General features: G+C 32.4%; 1 protein-coding gene across 1 annotated transcript; it reads left to right on the forward strand.

Moving 5' to 3' along the window:
- The first annotated feature begins 5383 nt into the window (after positions 1-5383).
- On the forward strand, positions 5384-6499 carry LOC125806981 (F-box/kelch-repeat protein At3g23880-like). Its single transcript, XM_049486732.1, has one exon. It carries the CDS (start codon positions 5384-5386, stop codon positions 6497-6499), a length of 1116 nt encoding a protein of 371 aa, XP_049342689.1.
- The last annotated feature ends 12576 nt before the right edge of the window (positions 6500-19075 follow it).

Genomic DNA, 19075 nt, shown 5'->3' on the forward strand with positions numbered 1-19075 from the left:
ATATCGAGTCTTGAGCTTTTTGAAAAAAAAAACTATATATTTTGAAAGAGCGTAAAAATATATATTATATGTCACAACAATTGATAATTTAAAATACTCTAACGACATATGCAAATATTACAAACTCAAAGTCAAAGAAAAACATTTTTGATTATCGATAAATTGGAACAGAGGGGAGGTGCTATGCTATTTCAATTTATTTATCCTAATTATATAAAAAGTATGTCACAAATACATTTCTTGAGAATTCTTCAAAGCCAAAAAAGTTATTGCATATTGAATAGTCACTTTTAGGGATAATAAATATAAATATATAGAAAAAAAAAGAGGCTATTCGTAAGAGTGTCATTTTCTAAATGAATTTTTCACTTAATAATTCAATATTAAAATAAAAAATATATATGTAATATATATTACATGTAGTACAATAATATTTGATAAGCTTTTTAAGTCTCCAATAATGTATTGACGTTTAGCAATGAAACACATGATCTAATTTGCTTTATATTATAGTACGTAGAAGAGGGGATCTTTCTTTTCACCTTAAAGGAATGCCTAATTTCTTCCTTTTTTGATACCTAGTTTGACACAATAATTAAGTGGAGAAGTGGGGGTGGGTCTACTAGGACCTTTAGGTAGGACTCAGTAACGGAATCAAGATTTTTTGTGAAGAGGGTTTAAAATATAAAGAAATAAACACACGAAGAAGTCAAAAGAGGTTCAACATCTATTATATAAACCTAAACATAATTTTAATCATGTATAAATAGTATAATTTTCTGTCGAAGAAGGTTTGAATGCTCCCCTTCAGCCCACTCCTCCCCTAGTTGGACTTGGTCCAAGAAATATATATTAGACTTGTAATATACCAGCTTTAATGCCATCATATCGAATATGTTGTTTTACCAATTTTAATGACATCGTATTAAGTAGTATATTCAAGAAATTGTGTTCATTATATTCGATACACTAATGTGTTACACTTAGTATGTCACATGATCATACACTCCGCTAGAATTCGTAGCTTTTCAACTCATGTTAAGTCAATTAATTTATGTGTTGAAAAGCTACGAATTTTGACTCATGCTAAGTGCAGCCAATGTGTGACTATTGGTAATTTTGGTTGTGGAATTTCTGTTAGGGGATAAGTTTTGAGTCTAGCGAACTAATTTATGTATTTAAGTTGAAAATCGTGAAAGGATGAATCCATTATCAGAGGTGGGACATGAGTCCGTCTCTGCTCATCATATTTGAGTTTCAAAAATTGCAATTAACCTTTGAAATTAGTTCTAATCGAATTTATCGATCATTAAAAAGAAGACTCAGGCAAAGTACATAAAAGATATCGAGTGAATTTTTGACACCGACTAAATCCATTAAAATGATACTCAACATCATGATTGATTTATAAAATCAATTGTAGACAAATTTTTCGATCATAAAAAACTCACGTACACGACAGACATAAAGTGGATTTTGCCACTGACTTAAATCTATCAAAATTGATAAACCTAAAATGTCACTAATGTTGGCGACTATGTGAGAACTTGTCACTTGTGGGCTATCCCCATTAAGGTCTATTTATAAAAAAATAAAAAAAATCTCCAAGAACTATGCGTATCTTATTTTTCCATTGAGTAAGACAATTTGATAATTCTAAAAATTTAAAATAATATAAAAGCTATTATATCATATGGTTCATGGCCAATAAAATAATCAAAAGGAAGGCCTGCCAGAAGTTGTGATCTTTTTAAAATGTGAATTATTCATTAGACAGGGACTTCAGGTTTAATATTAACTTCATGAATATTAGGTAAGTCGGATATATGTTATTCGTATTGAAATTTGAAAAATGAATTAATAAAACAATCTATAATAAAAAATAACTTTATGTCTAGAGACTTGAAATTAAGAAATTAAATTAATAATAAAAGAGTATTTATTATTCAATCATAATGCTTTCTGATATTCTTTTCTATGAAATTTGTGCAAATGTTATTAAATTTTTAGAATTTCGCCTAATATTTTACATTCACTCTGCTTTAACTGTGTGGAACATATTAAACCTTTCAAGGCTTTCACGTACGAACGTGTAATTAAGAGTAAAATAAAATTTTTAAAATTATATAATTATTAAGTGTCATAAATAATCACTATGATAAATTTGTTTGTTTTTTCCACTAATTCAGCAGCCGGTATACGATAAATGATCTTTTTCAGTGAAAATAAAGAATCTTGACAATGTTGGAGTAATAAAGTAAGAAAAAAAAATGATTAAGACTTTGATTAATTAATTGTCAATATTCTTACTTCCAACAAATTAAAGATTGATGTCTTTGTCTGAGCAATTTTTAAGGTTGGTAATGATTCAAAATTAATACAATTATTAAGCTTGTAGTTTGGCTTGGTAACACTTTAGAAATAAACAAAAAATTTAGACAAGGTGAATTAGTTAGATTGCAATTTATATTTTAATAGTAAGAAACAAATTAAAAATTTCTTTACCAAAAATTCAAATCAAGAGAGGTAATCATAATGTTCTAAATTACAGGAGAAGTTGGTATTACTAAGTCAAATCTGAGAGAGTATCTCTAAAATTATCCCGATTTGCATTTCCTAATTATTCTCAAACTTAATTTGCAAAACACTCAAATGAAAACTTGTTTGATTGAATCATTTATAACTCAAATGGTTTGAATTTGTTTTTACCTAACTTTTGTAAATACTAAAGTGTTTGTGCCTAATACATTTTTATTTAACACTAAAAACACAATCAAACAATGCATGCTTAAGATTGTTAATATGAAAACTAATATTTATTTATAGGTACTAAAGAATCATATTTTAGAGAATTACTGACATTAGCTTTGACTAATACTACTTGTAATGAACAAAAAAAAAAAAAAACTTTTTTGGTACATATTGAGATTATAATAGGCAGATGACGACATGAATATTTATTTTCTAAACTATATAAATATTTTGTGTCCCACTTCATAAATGGAAAACTATATTAGTAGCCCTAAAATATAAAGAGAACAATATTTATAAATTTTTTAATAGGGCCTTATAATACGCATATTTTGTCTACATCGTGAAGGTACTAGAAGTTGTTCATTTACTCCTCATTTTTTTTTGTCTATATTTTTTTTAATTAATTCATAAAAGTTGCAGTTGGCTATTTGTGAAAATATTTGTCCTGCTGTAAAAAGAGAAGAAAAAAGAAAACGCTAGCTATTTTTAATAGGGAAAATTATGTTGTTAAGCAAACTTGTACTACTTAATTACTCATTATAGCTATAGTTTACTATAATTACAACTCACGATTATCATTATACATTAATTACGTGGACTGACTTCGAGTTTGTATAATTAGCCACATTTGTATATGTATAATATAATTCGCCAGAATATACACATACATACATATGTATAATATACAATTATCTAATCGATATACATATACAATTCACATTTCTCCCACTCTCTGCCCTCTCTCGTTGGCCTCTCTCCTCCCTCTCCCAATCTCGCTTGCCATATATACAAATGCATATATATAATATACAATTATCTAACCGATATACATATACAATTCACCTCTCTCCCACTCTCTGCCCCTCTCTCGCTCGCCTCTCTATTCTCTCTCCCAATCTAGCTCGCCTCTCTCCTCCCTCTCCCAATCTCACTTGCCTCTCTTCTCCCCCTCCTAATCTCGCTTGTCATATATACAAATACATATGTATAATATACAATTATCTAACCGATATACATATACAATTCACCTCTCTCCTATCTTTGCCCTCTCTCGTTCGCCTCTCTCCTCTCTCTTCCAGTCTCGCTCGCCTCTCTCTCCCAGTCTCGCTCGCCTCTTTCCTCCCTATAACATGTAACTACGAATTGTAATTATCAAACTATAACTATGGAGAGTAATTAGGCTATTTTTGAGTGGCATATGTGAAAGTTTCTCTTTTTAATATTAGTTTGTTATACCATTCATTTAGAATAAATTATCCAAAACAATTTGATTTGACAATTCAATATTTTTACCTTTATCGACACTTTGCTTCTTTATTATTTTTCATCTAAAAAAAAAGAAAAGTACAAGCCCACGACCCAATCATGTCAAACCAAAATTCTCTTTTATTTTGTAGGGCAAGTTACAGAAATCACATACTTTTAAGGCTAAATTACAATCTATCCCATAAAAATTTATAATTACAGAAATTCCTCAAACAGATACAATAATATAAGCGCTGATACATTAATTTGATGCGCGAGATACATTAATCGTTAAGTAAGATACATTACATTTTATACATGATACACTAATTTGATGTATATTTTATACATGATACACTAATCTGATGCGCGAGATACACTAATCTGATGTGCGAAAGTGAGGGATTTTAGAGATTTGTAAAACTTATATGGATAATGGTGATAAGTAAACTAAAATGTGTGATTTCTATAATTTTTCCTATTTTGTAATCAAACAAGCCCACGGCCCAATACTCATCCTCATTTTCTTTTTAATTGTTATATACTGGTATTTTCTAAATTTTATACTATAACAAAAAAATAAATTTTGAATTACGAATAACAATTTTTAAATTTTTTTTATACTATAACAAAATAGTAAGTTTGAATTAAGTTTTTCTTGTTGGAAAAGCTTGAAATTTTTTGTCAAATCACCGTAACTATATAATTTCCCCTCTTTTTTTTTTTTTTTAACAATATTTTGTTTAATTTTAGAAGTGTTCCAATAAAGTTTTTGTTTGTATTGATTTGATTTATATCCCAATGGGTTAATGCTCATTTACCCCTTGTTTCTCTTTTTGCCTATATTTGTTTTTTTTATTAATCTAGGAAAGTTATAATTGGTCATTTATGAATATATTTCGTCCCGTTGTGAAAAGAGAATAAAAAGGGGAAAATATTAACTTATTTAAGAATATTTTGACCATTTCTCCTTAAATGAAACTAGTAAATATGATATGTATTATTTTTTCCTAAAAATTTTGATTAATTTTTCAAAATTGATTTGTAACATAAAAATTTTAACTACCGTCGTATCTCCACCGTTCCAATTGTATAAACAACCTCTGATTTTGCCTATAAATCCTCTTCCAATTGTATAAACAACCTCTGCTTCATTCCTCTTCCAAGTTTCAATTACCGTCGTATCTCCACCGTTCAACCACCACCAAACTGCCGTAAGCTCCATCACCGATGGAGCCAAATTAACTGCAAAATTCTTTTCGATCACTCAGCGAATTCTTCATCAAACAACTCAAGGCTTCCTATCAACGGTGTGTTTAGATCTGTTTGATTTTGGATTGACATCTCATTTCTTTTGGGGGATTTTTTCTTGTGTGGTACTACAATGGCTACGCGTAGGGCTTTTTCTGAAGAATCCTCAAGAGAAATTCTATTGAGTTTGCCTGTGAAATCATTGCTAAGATTCAAATGTGTAAGCAAAAATTGGGGCAATCTTATCAATAACCCTAGCTTTACTATAGACCACTTGAATTTAAGTAAGAAGAAGAAGCCTCCGCAACACTTGATTTATGATTATGGTGCAGCCGATGATGCCCCTACTGTTACTTTGGTTTCCGATAAGGGTATAGATGAACAAAATTTCCAAAGGTTTGGAGATAATATTACCAACTTGTTAGGTTCTATTGATGGTGTGTTTTTCATGGAAAGACAAATTGATAATGCCATTTTGTGTACATTATGGAATCCAGCTAACAGAGAGGTGAGACACCTCCCTGCCACCACAATTAGCTTTGAATATTTTATAGGTGATCGCCATTTAGTGTTTGGATTAGATCCTATGACTAAGGATTATAAAGTGATTTATTATAATCACATGGAAGAATATGCAGCGATCTACTCATGTTCTAGGGATTCATGGAAAATATTCAAACATAATCTAGACGTACATCAAAATCCTAGTACGTGTGTACGAAACTTTTATAGCAGTGTTGATTATCTGAATGGATTTTATTATTGGCTGATAAAGGATGTCAAAAATAAACTTAGTATTCTTTCATTTGACTTTGGGAATGAGGTGTTTGTAGAGATGGAAGGGCCATCACGTGGTCACGAGGATTATAGTTGGTCGGCAGAACTAATGTTGCTTGGTGACTCCGTTGGCATCTTGAACTCTGTCGACGGGTTTGTTAATGATGTATGGGTAATGATACAACTAGGCGTTTGGAACAAACTTCTGACCATTCATCTCACTACGCCTGTTAAGTCATTTTATGACAACTCTTTTATTTTGTTAACTAAAAGTTCCCGGCTGGTCTCATATAATGTTAGGACAAACAAGACGAGGCTTTTTGAATATCGTCATCCGGGACTGAAGTCGAATCCACAGTGTGGTGGCTGTGGGGTTTACTATTATAAAGAGAGCTTAGTAACAATTAAACGACAAGGGAATAGTGAGCTCCACCTCAGTCGTTGTTTGACAAAAGTGATGAACATATATTAAATTTCAATAAGAGCTTTAAGCATATTGGATAACATTTACTACATGTTATTTATTTATGGTTCATTCTAGCTTTAATTATGTGCAATATGAGATTACCGTGTGTAATAGTAGTGTTTTTATATTCTAAGTTGTTGGTAATTGTGAGCATTTTAATTTTTATTAAAGTGGCTCATCCCAAGTGTCTTTTAATTGATGTTGCATCTGTTATTGACATTGTTAGACATAAAATTACCTTTTATTTTCCTTATAACTCTTTGCATTGTTAATGTGACGACAGTCGTCGAGGCAACTGGGATTCCATTGTTTTGGCTTGTTGGACTGAGAATGTGTGTTGTTGCGCGTATGCTCACATAGGACTGAGAATGTGTGTTGTTGGCTTTGACTAATACTAACTTGTAATGAACAAAAATAAGTAAATGACGACTTAAATATTTATTCACAAATTGTGTGAGAATTCATAGCTTTTCAATCCAAATGCAGTTCGTAGAGATCATTATCTCAATCGGCAAATTATAGGTTGAGAAACTTCACTCTAGCCTCCAATAAGCAAGCTTCCTTGATCAGTGATAAATTGCCTGAAAATTAATTAATTAGATGCATGCAATTAGGGAGGGTATTTTAATTAAAGATCATATATATATATATAATAGTAATTACCGTAGTTGGAAATACGAGATTGTTTCCTCTTGTGGCTGTACTGGTGGGGCAAGATATAAATGTGTTATCCAAGCAAAGCAAAAATGACTCTTGTTTGGCAAATCCCGTTAAAATAATCAACATCTGGGACGATGTTTGATGTGCAATACCCATTCTTTAGGTTCCTTTCATTTAATCACTGTATAGTATAGTATATAATAGTATTAGAAATCATATATAGAAAAATAATAAAATTAATAATTATATATACGTTTGTCGTCGTACCACTTTATCGACCGTATTTGGTTTTGGAGTAGGAGGGCATGTTAGCATTCCATGGATTGTGAACTGCAACTTAGATATGAAGAGCTTGCAATGTACATTTGACCTCCCACAATAGCTAGGTTGGAGGCCATTGTACGTAATAAACAAGATTAACTCCATAGTTTATCTATCAATATTATAATAGTAATATATATATGCATGTCTCACTACCCTATTTATACTAACATTATCAACTCTCAAACACAACATACTCATTTACTCATAACCAAATATGTCTATGCACACTACTCAACTACCGGTCAGAAAAATCCCTATTTTTGGCCTACTACATTTTAATAATAATATTCTTCAATTCAAAATATAATTAATAAAATTGTATTAGCTAGCTCATCTGATCTTTTGTGGTAATTTTACAACTGAATAGATGAGTCATGGGGGATACATCAACACTTTGCAATGGACATGATTTGAGTAGTGTTATTAATTATTTCCTTAAAAAAGAATATATTATTCCCATCTTTAGGTCAATTTATTGGTATCCATACTTGTAATAGTATAGATTATGTTACCACATTATATTCTATATTTTAGTCATGGACATATTATTATTAATAATATTAAAATAGAGAAACAAAAACTTTAAACAAATGAAAAAACAATAAATTAAGGCCATTAATTGTTTTTTAGTACTGCATGCATCACACAAACAAATCGTTGGTTGATATAAAAGATATTTTGAAAAATTAATATTTTAATTATATAAAATGAGACTAATTTTCTAATTGTTGTCAGCGGAATTCTTATTAAGATTTTAATTTATCAGAAGACTATGTTCCAAGTGATATAATATGAATGGTTATGAAGTCATTGGTACATAAAGTTTGGATGGAATGGTTGTCAATATAAAGTAATTCGGCCGTTAGGTCCAAAGTTGTATACCATTGCTATGGTGCTAATAGATTTACTACTTCAGTGTCGTTATCGGACGTTGCAGACTGAACATCTATTTCTCGTATATCATTCCACACCAAGAACTTTATATTTCCAACATACATATAAATGACATCATTATGACATTTTCAATCTTAGTTTTGAATGTTAATCTAAGTGTTTCAATTTAATATCGAATAATTTATTTTCACTGAGACATAGTTTCCAAAAATAGATTGCGAATTATGAATAAGATAAGCAAGTTCGAACTAAGTTTTTCTTGTTGGAAAAGATTTAAATTTTTTGTCAAATCACCATAACTATATAACTTCCCCTCTTTTGTTTAATTTTAGAAGTGTCCCAATAAAGTTTTTATTTGTATTGATTTGATTTATATCCCAATGGGTTAATGCTCATTTACTCCTTGTTTCTCTTTTTGCCTATATTTTTTTTTATTAATCTGGAAAAGTTATAATTAGTCATTTATAAATATATTTGTCCAGTTGTGAAAAGAGAATAAAAAGGGAAAATATTAACTTATTTAAGAATATTTTGACCATTTTTCCTTATATGAAATTAGTAAATATTATATGTATTATTTTTTCATAAATTTTTTTGATTAATTCTCCAAAAATTATTTGTAAGATATATTTGTCCAGTTGTGACAATTATTTTTTCCTCTTCCAATTACCGCCGTATCTCCACCGTTCAACCACCACCAAACTGCCATAAGCTCCATCACCGGTGGAGCCAAGTTAATTGCAAAATTATTTTCGATCACTCAACAAATTCTTCATCAAACAACTCTATTTTTTAGGACTAAGGGCTAACAACTCGAGGCTTCCAATCAAAGAGAATAAGTCAATTAATTTATGTGTTGAAAAGCTACGAATTTTGACTCATGCTAAGTGCAGCCAATGTGTGACTATTGGCAATTTTGGTTGTGGAACTTCTGTCTTAGGTGGTAAGTTCGAGTCTAGCGAATTAATTTATGTATTTAAGTTGAAAACCGTGAAAGGATGAATCCATCATCAGAGGCGGGTCATGAGTCCGTCTCTGCTCATCATCTTTGAGTTTCAAAAATTGCAATTAATCTTTGAAATCAGTTCTAATCGAATTTATCGATCATTAAAAAGAAGATTCATGCTAAGTGCATGAAAGATATCGAGTGAATTTTTGACACTGACTAAATCCATTAAAATAATATCTTATAGACGAATTTTTCGATCATAAAAAACTCACGTCAAATACACGGCAGACATAAAGTAGATTTTGCCACCGACTTAAATCTATCAAAATTGATAAACCTAAAATGTCACTAATGTTGGTGACTATGTGAGAACTTGTCACTTGTGGGATATCCCCATTAAGGTCTATTTATAAAACGGTAAAATTAATAAAATCTGCAAGAACTTTGCGTATCTTATTTTTCTATTGAGTAAGACAATTTGATAATTCTAAAAATTTAAAATAATATAAAAGCTATTACACTACAAAAAAACCTCAAATTGCCAACATATTTTACTAACAACTTAAGTTGGTAAGTATTCTACTAACAAATTACCAACATATTTCTAACTGAATTATATTTTAAAACTTAACAACGAAATTCTAACAGATTACCAACCAAAATCTTACAAAGTATTTTAGTTGGTAAATACGGCAGGAAAAAATGGCACCAAATTTAGCAGCATTCTATCAATGGATTACCAACTGAAATATTACTAACGCACACCTTTTGTTGGTAATATTACCAACGAAGTATATATCGGTTGGTAAATATGACAAAAAAATTATTTATATAATTTATTAAAATATTACCAATGAATTACTAACCAAACATTTACCAACAACAAGATGGTGTTGCTAAATTTACCAATAAAAAATAAATGTGTTGGTAATTTAGTAACGAAATGTAATTTGTTGGTAAACTTGCCAATCAATATCCAATTAGTTGAAAATTTTGCCGACGAATAAAGATTGTAGTTAGTAAATAACTAACATCATTAAAATAGTTGGTAATATACCAACTGATCATTAATCCATTGGTAAAATTTACCAACATATTAATTATTAATTGGTAATATTACATATGAATGTTTAGTTGAATATTAACTATTACCAACTGTGATAAAATTTATTGGTAAATTATTAATTACTAACTTATATTTGAATAGTTGATAAATTTACCAATTGAGGTTAAATTTTTTGGTAAATCAGCGTCTAGTGTTGAGGCTTTCATATTCAAATTGTGTCGTTAGGCGTTTTAACTTTTAAAGTTTAGCCAAAACTTGACTTTGGTCAATATTTTTGGTAAACGTGTTCAGATTAGAACTCTGTCAGTGTCATTAGCTTTGAAAGATCATTTTTTATCTAACAGGAAGGTTGATTCAAGTTTTGAGGCTTCCGTTTTTTGTTTGTGCCGTTAGGTGTTTTAAATCTTATGTTTTGGCCAAAATTTGACTTTGGTCAGTATTTTTGTGAACGTGCTCAGATGAGAATTCCGTCTGCGTAATTAACTCCAAAGGTCATTTTTTATCGAATAGGATGGTTGGTTCGGGTTTTGAGCCTTTCATTTTTAGTGTGTGCCGTTAGGTGTTTTAACTTATAAATTTTGGCCAAAATTTAACTTCGGTCAATATATTTGATAAACGTGCTCAGATGAGAATTTCGTCAGTGCAGTTTGATGCAGAAGATCATTTTTGATGTAATAAGATAGAGGGTTCGGGTTTTGAAGCTTCCGTTTTTAGTTTGTACCGTTAGGCATTTTAACTTTTAAGTTTTGGCCAAAATTTCACTTTAGTCAATATTTTTGGTAATCGTGCTCAAATTGAAATTTTGTCACCGCGGTTAGCCATATAAGTTCAGTTTTGGTCTCATAGGATGGTTGGTTCGGATTTTGAAACTTTTATTTTCAGTTTGTGTCGTTAAGCGTTTTAACTTTTGGCTAAAATTTGAATTAGGTCAATTTTTTTGGGAAGCATGCTCAAATTTGAATTTCGTCAGCGCGGTTAGCTCTGGAAGGTGATTTTTCGTCTTATAGGATGATAGGTTTGGATTTTGTTAGGTATTTTAACGTTTAACTTTTGGCCAAAATTTGACTTTGCTTAACATTTTTTGTAAACGTGCTCTGATGAGAATTTCGTCAGCGCGATTAGCTTCGGAAGGTCATTTTTATATCTAATAGGATGGTTGGTTCATGTTTTGAGGCTTCTATTTTCAGTTTGTCTTGTTAGGCGTTTTAACTTTTAAGTTTTGGCCAAAATTTAGATTTGGTCAATATTTTTGGTAAACGTGCTCAAATTAAAATTTTTGATATAATGATATGTGTCATATTGAGATTAATTTAACTTGTTATCATAGATTTTGCATTGTTTCATTCAAATATAATTTATAAAATTGATATTAATATTTTTGGATTTATATTCGTGCTCTTAGATTTTTAAATGCAATAAATTAATAAATATGTTACTATTGAATAATCATTCAGTTAATAATATTTTGAACATATTGTCAATCAATTACTAACCTAACATTGAACTTGAATGATATATTACCAACAAACTAACAATCAATTAGTAAATTTATTAGAAAAACAAATAATCATACTAACGTATTTAAAATTTATACCAACAAGGGTTGTGGTTGAGTGGTAAGTACTCCTTCATCCTTAACCAAGAGGTCTTGGGTTCGATTCCCCTTGGATACGGCGTCGTCTTTGTTAGGGAGCGCTTTACCCCCCAATGTGGGACTTCTCGGCGTGAATCCGGATTTAGTCGGACTCCAATGTGGGTACCAGACACCGGATGGGAAACCAAAAAAAATAATATATATTTAAAATTTATTTATTGGTAAATTACCAACACAAATTTTCTGTTGCCAACCAATTACCAATGTATCTGGAAGTTTAGTATCAGACATTTGTATAATGAAGAAAAAAATTTACTAACTCCTTTTCAATTCATTAGTAAAGGTACTAACGATATACTAACCAAAAATTAGTTGGTGAATTTACTAACGGAAATTTCAGGGACATGTTTCAAAATTTTGTAACAACATCTTTGGTGTTTACCAACTGGTTTTTGGTTGGTAAGTTTACCAACAAATTAAAATCGGTTGGTAATATTTACCAACGAGCCTTTTAGCAACGGATTAATATAAGTTGACATTTGGTTGGTAACTCAATTTGCCAACCAATTTGATCAATTTACCAACATTTTTTTTTTGATAATTGGGGTTCCTTTTGTAGTGTTATATATATATATATATATATGTATATATATATATATATGTATGTATCATATGGTTCATAGCCAATAAAATAATCAAAAGGAAGGCCTGCCAGAAGTTGTGATCTTTTTAAAATGTGAATTATTCATTAGACACGGAGTTTAGGTTTAATATTAACTTCATGAATATTAGGTAAGTCGGATATATTCGTATTGAAATATGGAATTTGCATCAATAAAACACTCTATAATAAAAATGATTTTATGTCCAAAGACTTGAGGTCAAGATATTAAATTAATAATAAAAGAGTATTTACTATTCAATTATAATCCTTTTTGATATTTTTTTTTCTATGAAATTTGTGCAAAGTTATTAAATTTTTTGAATTCCGCCTAATATTTTACATTCGCTCTGCTTTAACTGTGTGGAACATATTAAACCTTTCAAGGCTTTCACGTACGAACGTGTAATTAAGAGTAAAATAAGAATTTTAAAATTATATAATTATTAAGTGTCATAAATGTCACGCCCCGAGCCTACACCCTGGGCGGGACTGACACTCGAAAACCATTGCTGGCCCCAAGCGAACCCTTGGCCTAGCTTACTTAACTCAGCAGAAGACTTAACTCATCACATACACATTCATGAAGTAACTAGAATGTTATAAAGGAACATTCAACTAGCTATAAAGGCAAACTTAAATCTTTAACATATGAAGTGAAAAGTACATACAACTGAATTGACTATCTGACTGTCTATCTGTCTATGAAGCCTCTAAACAATTGAGATGGATGTCGGGATAGGGCCACGACATCCTAATGAACTAATACTAAAACTGAAAACAATAAATATGAGTCCTTTGGAATGCAAAGAGGCTCACCAACAGACTTTGAACTGCTCACTGGATCAACGATGCGCCGGAATGCCGATCCTAGTTACCTGTGTCTGCATCATAATACGATGCAGGATAACTGGCATCAGTACATTGAATGTACGAGTATGCGAGTTGGAATGCTAAAAGAACATAGGCTTGAAAGAATCTGAGAGAAATTAAAGATTTACCTGGCTCAACTCAACTCAACATGATTGAACTCATTTTAATATAAAGCAGTTTAAAAGCAAGTGCATTATAAAGAAAACCTGTTTAAAAACATGATATCAACTCTGTGTGTATGCAAAGAAACAAATAATTTTGAGATGTATTTAAAAATACAATGAACTGATGTATATAAAAATACAATAACTTATGTGGTAGTTTCTCTAACCGACAACCATCACATAAGAGCTATAGTGATGATACATCGATCTACCTCACGCTGCCAGCACATCCTATACCCGGCCAAATGTATAGGACTTGAACTGCCTAATGGATCCACTAGTCTATTGCAAAAAAGATTCATCTAAAAAGTATGACCCTTTTCTACCCATGGTGGCTACATGGTTTATGGGGGCTGTGAGTTGTCTGAACTCTCCCCCATATCGGTGCTCAATACTACTCCCAAAATATACTAGCTCTTATGTTTTAAAAAAATATATTTCTTCTGTGATTTGAGATTAGTGCTCAGAAACTTAGCTCAAAGGCTATCTTGGAAATATCAGTTTCCCTGTTTGCTTCATTCATAAAACTATTACTCTTTTTTGAAAACTAGCCCGAAAGCTCTTTGGAAATCTCAGTTTCCATTCTTATTTAAATGTGAAAAACATTTAAAATCTCTTTGGGAAATACTTAGTCCTCATATGCTTTTTTTGAAGAAAAGAACTTCAACTTTACTCCGTACTGAACTCAAAACTTAAGTCTTAAAACAAAGTTAAAACATTTGTGGAAGACTTTTTGAAAACTTTAAGAACTTATCTTAACTTGACTCTTGACTTTGACTCTTAACTGATCTTGACTTGACTCTTAACTGATCCTTGAATTGAATTATGGATTCAAGGATTATGATTTGTGATTGGAAAGATCTCATGTTGTTTAGGAATGATTTTAGATAGCTAAACATGAGAAAATATCGAAAATCAAAATATGAAGGCGGGTCCGCGACGCGGAGGCATAATTAAATTTTGGTTTCGAAAATGTCATTTGAGGCAGAACACCTCGTGTCAGCTCCGTGATGCGAAACAAAATTTTCAAAATCTAGGACCAGGCGCACAATGCGCAAGCACTATCAAATTTCGTTTGACGAAATTTCTTCATCATTTTCCATCCCCAATTCGCCCAAACTCGATACTTTTTCTTAAATTACTTTTAGATAGAGATACCCAGCAAATGTACCTAAGAACCTAACTCTAAACGACTCTATAATGCGACGTAACGAACTCAGAAACTTCCCAACTCAGTCAAATTCAAGAACAATATGTGAATTCAAGAATAGGTATTAAGATCATCAATATTCAAACACTTTTAGGACGAATCCAAACTGAAATAATATGCTTGCCATGTGGGAGAACGATCCCAACGTTATGAGAGCCTCACATACCTGATCGAAGCAAATCCTTAGCGAAAACATCAACGTTCTTGATGAAATTACCCCTTTCTTCTTCCTCTTTTCTCTTCTCATTTATCCTTAGCCCTAGAGTGAAAATTCTGATTTTCTAAAACTGATTAAGTTCTGAATTGACCCATATTAAACTCCTAAAAATGGATTAAAATACTAGGGCAGTGAAAAGACTAAAATACCCCTTAAATTTCTGGATTGGACATTTCCTTAATCCAACAGCCCAACTTCCAAAGGGTATAACTTGCTCAAACAAACTCGGAATCCCACAAACTTGGCGGCGTTAGAAAGATTGTCCCAAGAGATTTCCAACCATATCTGGAACTACACCTAACTCATTATTATCTAGGAGTTATAATCGTTTGAAGTTGACCAAAACTCAATTTTAACTTACTAACAATTTTTCCAGATTTACTTATACTTTCCAAAAATGAAAATTTCTAGATTTTAAACTTCGTTCTAATTCTTTCTAGTTGCGGGATGTTACACTATCTCCCCTTTGGGAACATTCGTCCTCGAATGAGATTTACTCTTACTAAGCTAAGGGTAGTGACATCAAATTCAAACTCCCAACAAACAAATGCAACAATTAACATTCTTACTCATAATTCAGACAGTACTAAGAAAAAAAGTAATACCTTGGTCTGCATTTTCTCCGGATTGAAAGAGATGTGGATATATCTTCTTCATATCCTCTTCAGCTTCCCAAGTAGCTCCCTCAACAAATTGGTTCCTCCAAAGGACTTTGACTGATGCAACTTCTTTTGTCCTCAACTTGCGAACTTGGCGGTCTAGAATCTGAACCGGAATCTCCTCATAAGATAAACTATCCTTGATCCTAATATTTTCAATTGGTATGATCAATGAAGGATCGCCCATGCATTTCTTCAACATGGAGATGTGAAATACCGGATGAACCGCTGCTAACTCTTGTGGTAACTCTAACTCATAAGCTACATTGTCAATCCTCTTGGATATTCGATAAGGTCTAATATACCGGGGACAAAGTTTCCCCTTCTTACCAAACCTCATAACACCCTTCATGGATGAAACTTTTAGATATACCCAATCATCTACTTCGAATTCTAACGGCCTTCTCTTAACATCAATGTAGAATTTTTAACGACTCTGTGCCATTTTCAACCTCTCTCAAATCACCTTCACCTTCTCCATAGCTTGGTGAACTAAATCTGGTCCTATCAACCCTGCTTCACCAACTTCAAACCATCTAATAGGAGATCTGCATCTTCTCCCATAAAGAGCTTCATATGGAGCCATTTGGATGCTAGAGTGATAACTGTTGTTGTAAGCAAACTCAATGAGAGGTGGGTGATCATCCTAATTCCCTTTGAAATCAATCACACAAGCCCTCAACATATCTTCTAATGTCTGAATAGTGCGCTCTGCTTGCCCATTTGTCAGCGGATGAAATGCAGTACTTAAGTTCACATTTGAACCCAAGCCTTTTTGGAATGACTTCCAAAACTGTGCAGTAAATTGCGCAACTCTATCTTAAATAATGGAGACTGGAACCCCATGAAGTTTTACCACCTCTTGAATATAAAGCTTAGCATAATCTTCTGCTGAGTTGGTAGTCTTTACCGGCAAAAAGTGGGATGATTTCGTCATCCTATAGTAAACTATAGCTATGATGAGTAATTAAGTAGTAAACTATACATCTTTGTGGAACCCAGATGAATGAAATATCTGGAGCTATCAGCTTCTTCCATGATCCTCTCTTGGAGTCCATTCACCATATGTACGCATAATCTACCTTGATATATCAAAACACCATCTCCCCCTTGTTCAAAAGCTAATACTCTTTGTTTATGAACATTTGCTTTTAAGTCTAGCAAAATGGGGTCTTGGTCCTACTTCTCTTTCACTTCTGACACTCATGATGACTTAGCCCATTTGTCACCACTATTCCTCCTTCTATGGAATCCATAAGTCTACTCTCAAGCGTGCAAGTATGTGCACATCTTTTGCTAACTCTTTCTTTTCTTCCTCAACATTGGCGGTACTACCCATAGATAACCTGCTTAAAACATCAGCAACAACATTAGCCTTACCTAGGTGGTAAAGAATACTCATGTCATAATCTTTGAGTAATTCTAACCACCTCCTCTGTCTGAGATTAAGCTCCTTCTGAGTAAACACATACTGAAGTCTCTTGTGATCAATGAATACATCAACATGAACCCCATACAAATAATGACGCCATATCTTCAAAGCAAATACTATGATAGCCAATTCTAAGTCATGGGTTGGGTAGTTCTTCTCATGCGAGGCATAAGTTATAATCTTACCATTCTGCATTAATACACAACCCAAACCAGCTCTAGATGCATCACAATACACCACAAAGCCTTGTGTGTCTTCTGGTAAGGTCAAGACTGGGGCAGTAGTCAACCTCTTCTTTAATTCTTGAAAGCTTTTCTCACAAGCTTCAGACCATTGGAATTTCACTGTTTTCTGAGTCAACTTCTTCAAAGGTGACGAAATGGACGAGAACCCCTCTACAAACTTTCTATAAAAGCCGGCCAAACCCAAGAAACTCCTAATATCAGTTAGAGATGTGGGTATAGGCCAATTCTGCACTGCCTTAATTTTTTTGGTATCAACTTTAATTTTCTCTCCAGACACAATATGACCTAATAATGCCACAAACTCAAGCCAAAATTCACATTTAGAGAATTTAGCTTATAATTCCTTATCTTTCAAAGTCTGAAGAACTATTCTGAGATGACTAGCATGATCTTCTTCACTCCTAGAATAGATTAGTATGTCATCAATGAAGATGATAACAAACTTATCTAAATAAGGATTGAAGACTCTGTTTATAAGGTCCATGAACGTTGTTGATGCATTGGTCAAACCAAAGGACATGACCAAAAGCTCATAATGACCATATCTGGTTCTGAAAGCTGTCTTTGGAATATCACATTCCCTTACTCTTAACTAATGATAGCCAGATCTGAGGTCTATTTTCGAAAACTAAGAAGCACCTTGAAGCTGATCGAAAAGATTATCAATTCTTGAAAGAGGATACTTATTCTTGATGGTAACCTTGTTCAATTGACGGTGGTCTATATACATCCTAAGGGAACCATCTTTCTTTCTTACAAACAGGACTGGAACACCCCAAGGTGAGACACTTGGTCGAATAAAGTCTTTCTCTAAAAGGTCTTTTAACTACTTTTTGAGCTCTTTCAACTTTGCTGGTGCCATTCTATATGGCGGAATAGATATAGGACGAGTATCTAGAACAATATCTATACCAAAGTCTATATCTCTCTCTGGAGGGACCCTGGGAAGATCATCAAACTTATTCACTACTGAAACTAACTGAATAGGGGGTACCTTAACACTTGAGTCATTTACTCGGACTAAGTGATAGACACACCCCTTAGAAACTAACTTCCTTGCCTTAAGGTACGAAACGAAATGACCCTTAGGCGCTGCTGAACTGCTTTTCCACTCTAAGATTGGCTCATTTGGAAACTGAAACTTGACTACTCGAGTTCTACAATCAATTGAGGCATAACATGCATGAAGCCAGTCTATACCAAGAATGACATCAAAGTCTACCATGTCTAACTCAATTAAATCAGCTGTGGTACTCTTGTGATTGATGGAAATGGGAAAATCACGATATACTCTCTCTGCTAGAATAGACTCACCAACAGGTGTGGAAACACTGAATGGTTCACTAAGTTGCTCAAGAATAACATCAAAATTCATAGCAACATAAGGAGTTACAAAAGACAAACTTGATCATAGGTCTAGCAAAGCATAAACAGTAAAGTCAAAGACTTGAATCATACCAGTGACAACATCTGGCGCATCATCTTGCTCTTGACGATTATTGAGAGCATACAAACGGTTTGTTCCTTCGCCAGTACTAGAAGTAGCTCCTCTAGGTTTAGTCATGTCAGTGGAGAGATTGAAGAAAACTAGGCTCTATTGCCCCCATTACCCTACTTGTTCTTTGGACACTCTC

The sequence above is a fragment of the Solanum verrucosum genome, unplaced genomic scaffold (genome assembly GCF_900185275.1).
Source record: "Solanum verrucosum unplaced genomic scaffold, falcon-dt-bn FXZP01000196.1, whole genome shotgun sequence".
NCBI classification, from domain to species: Eukaryota; Viridiplantae; Streptophyta; class Magnoliopsida; order Solanales; family Solanaceae; genus Solanum; species Solanum verrucosum.

Coding starts and splice junctions, on each gene's coding strand:
- LOC125806981 (XM_049486732.1), top strand. CDS start 5,384: ATGGCTACGCGTAGGGCTTTTTCTGAAGAATCCTCAAGAGAAATTCTA.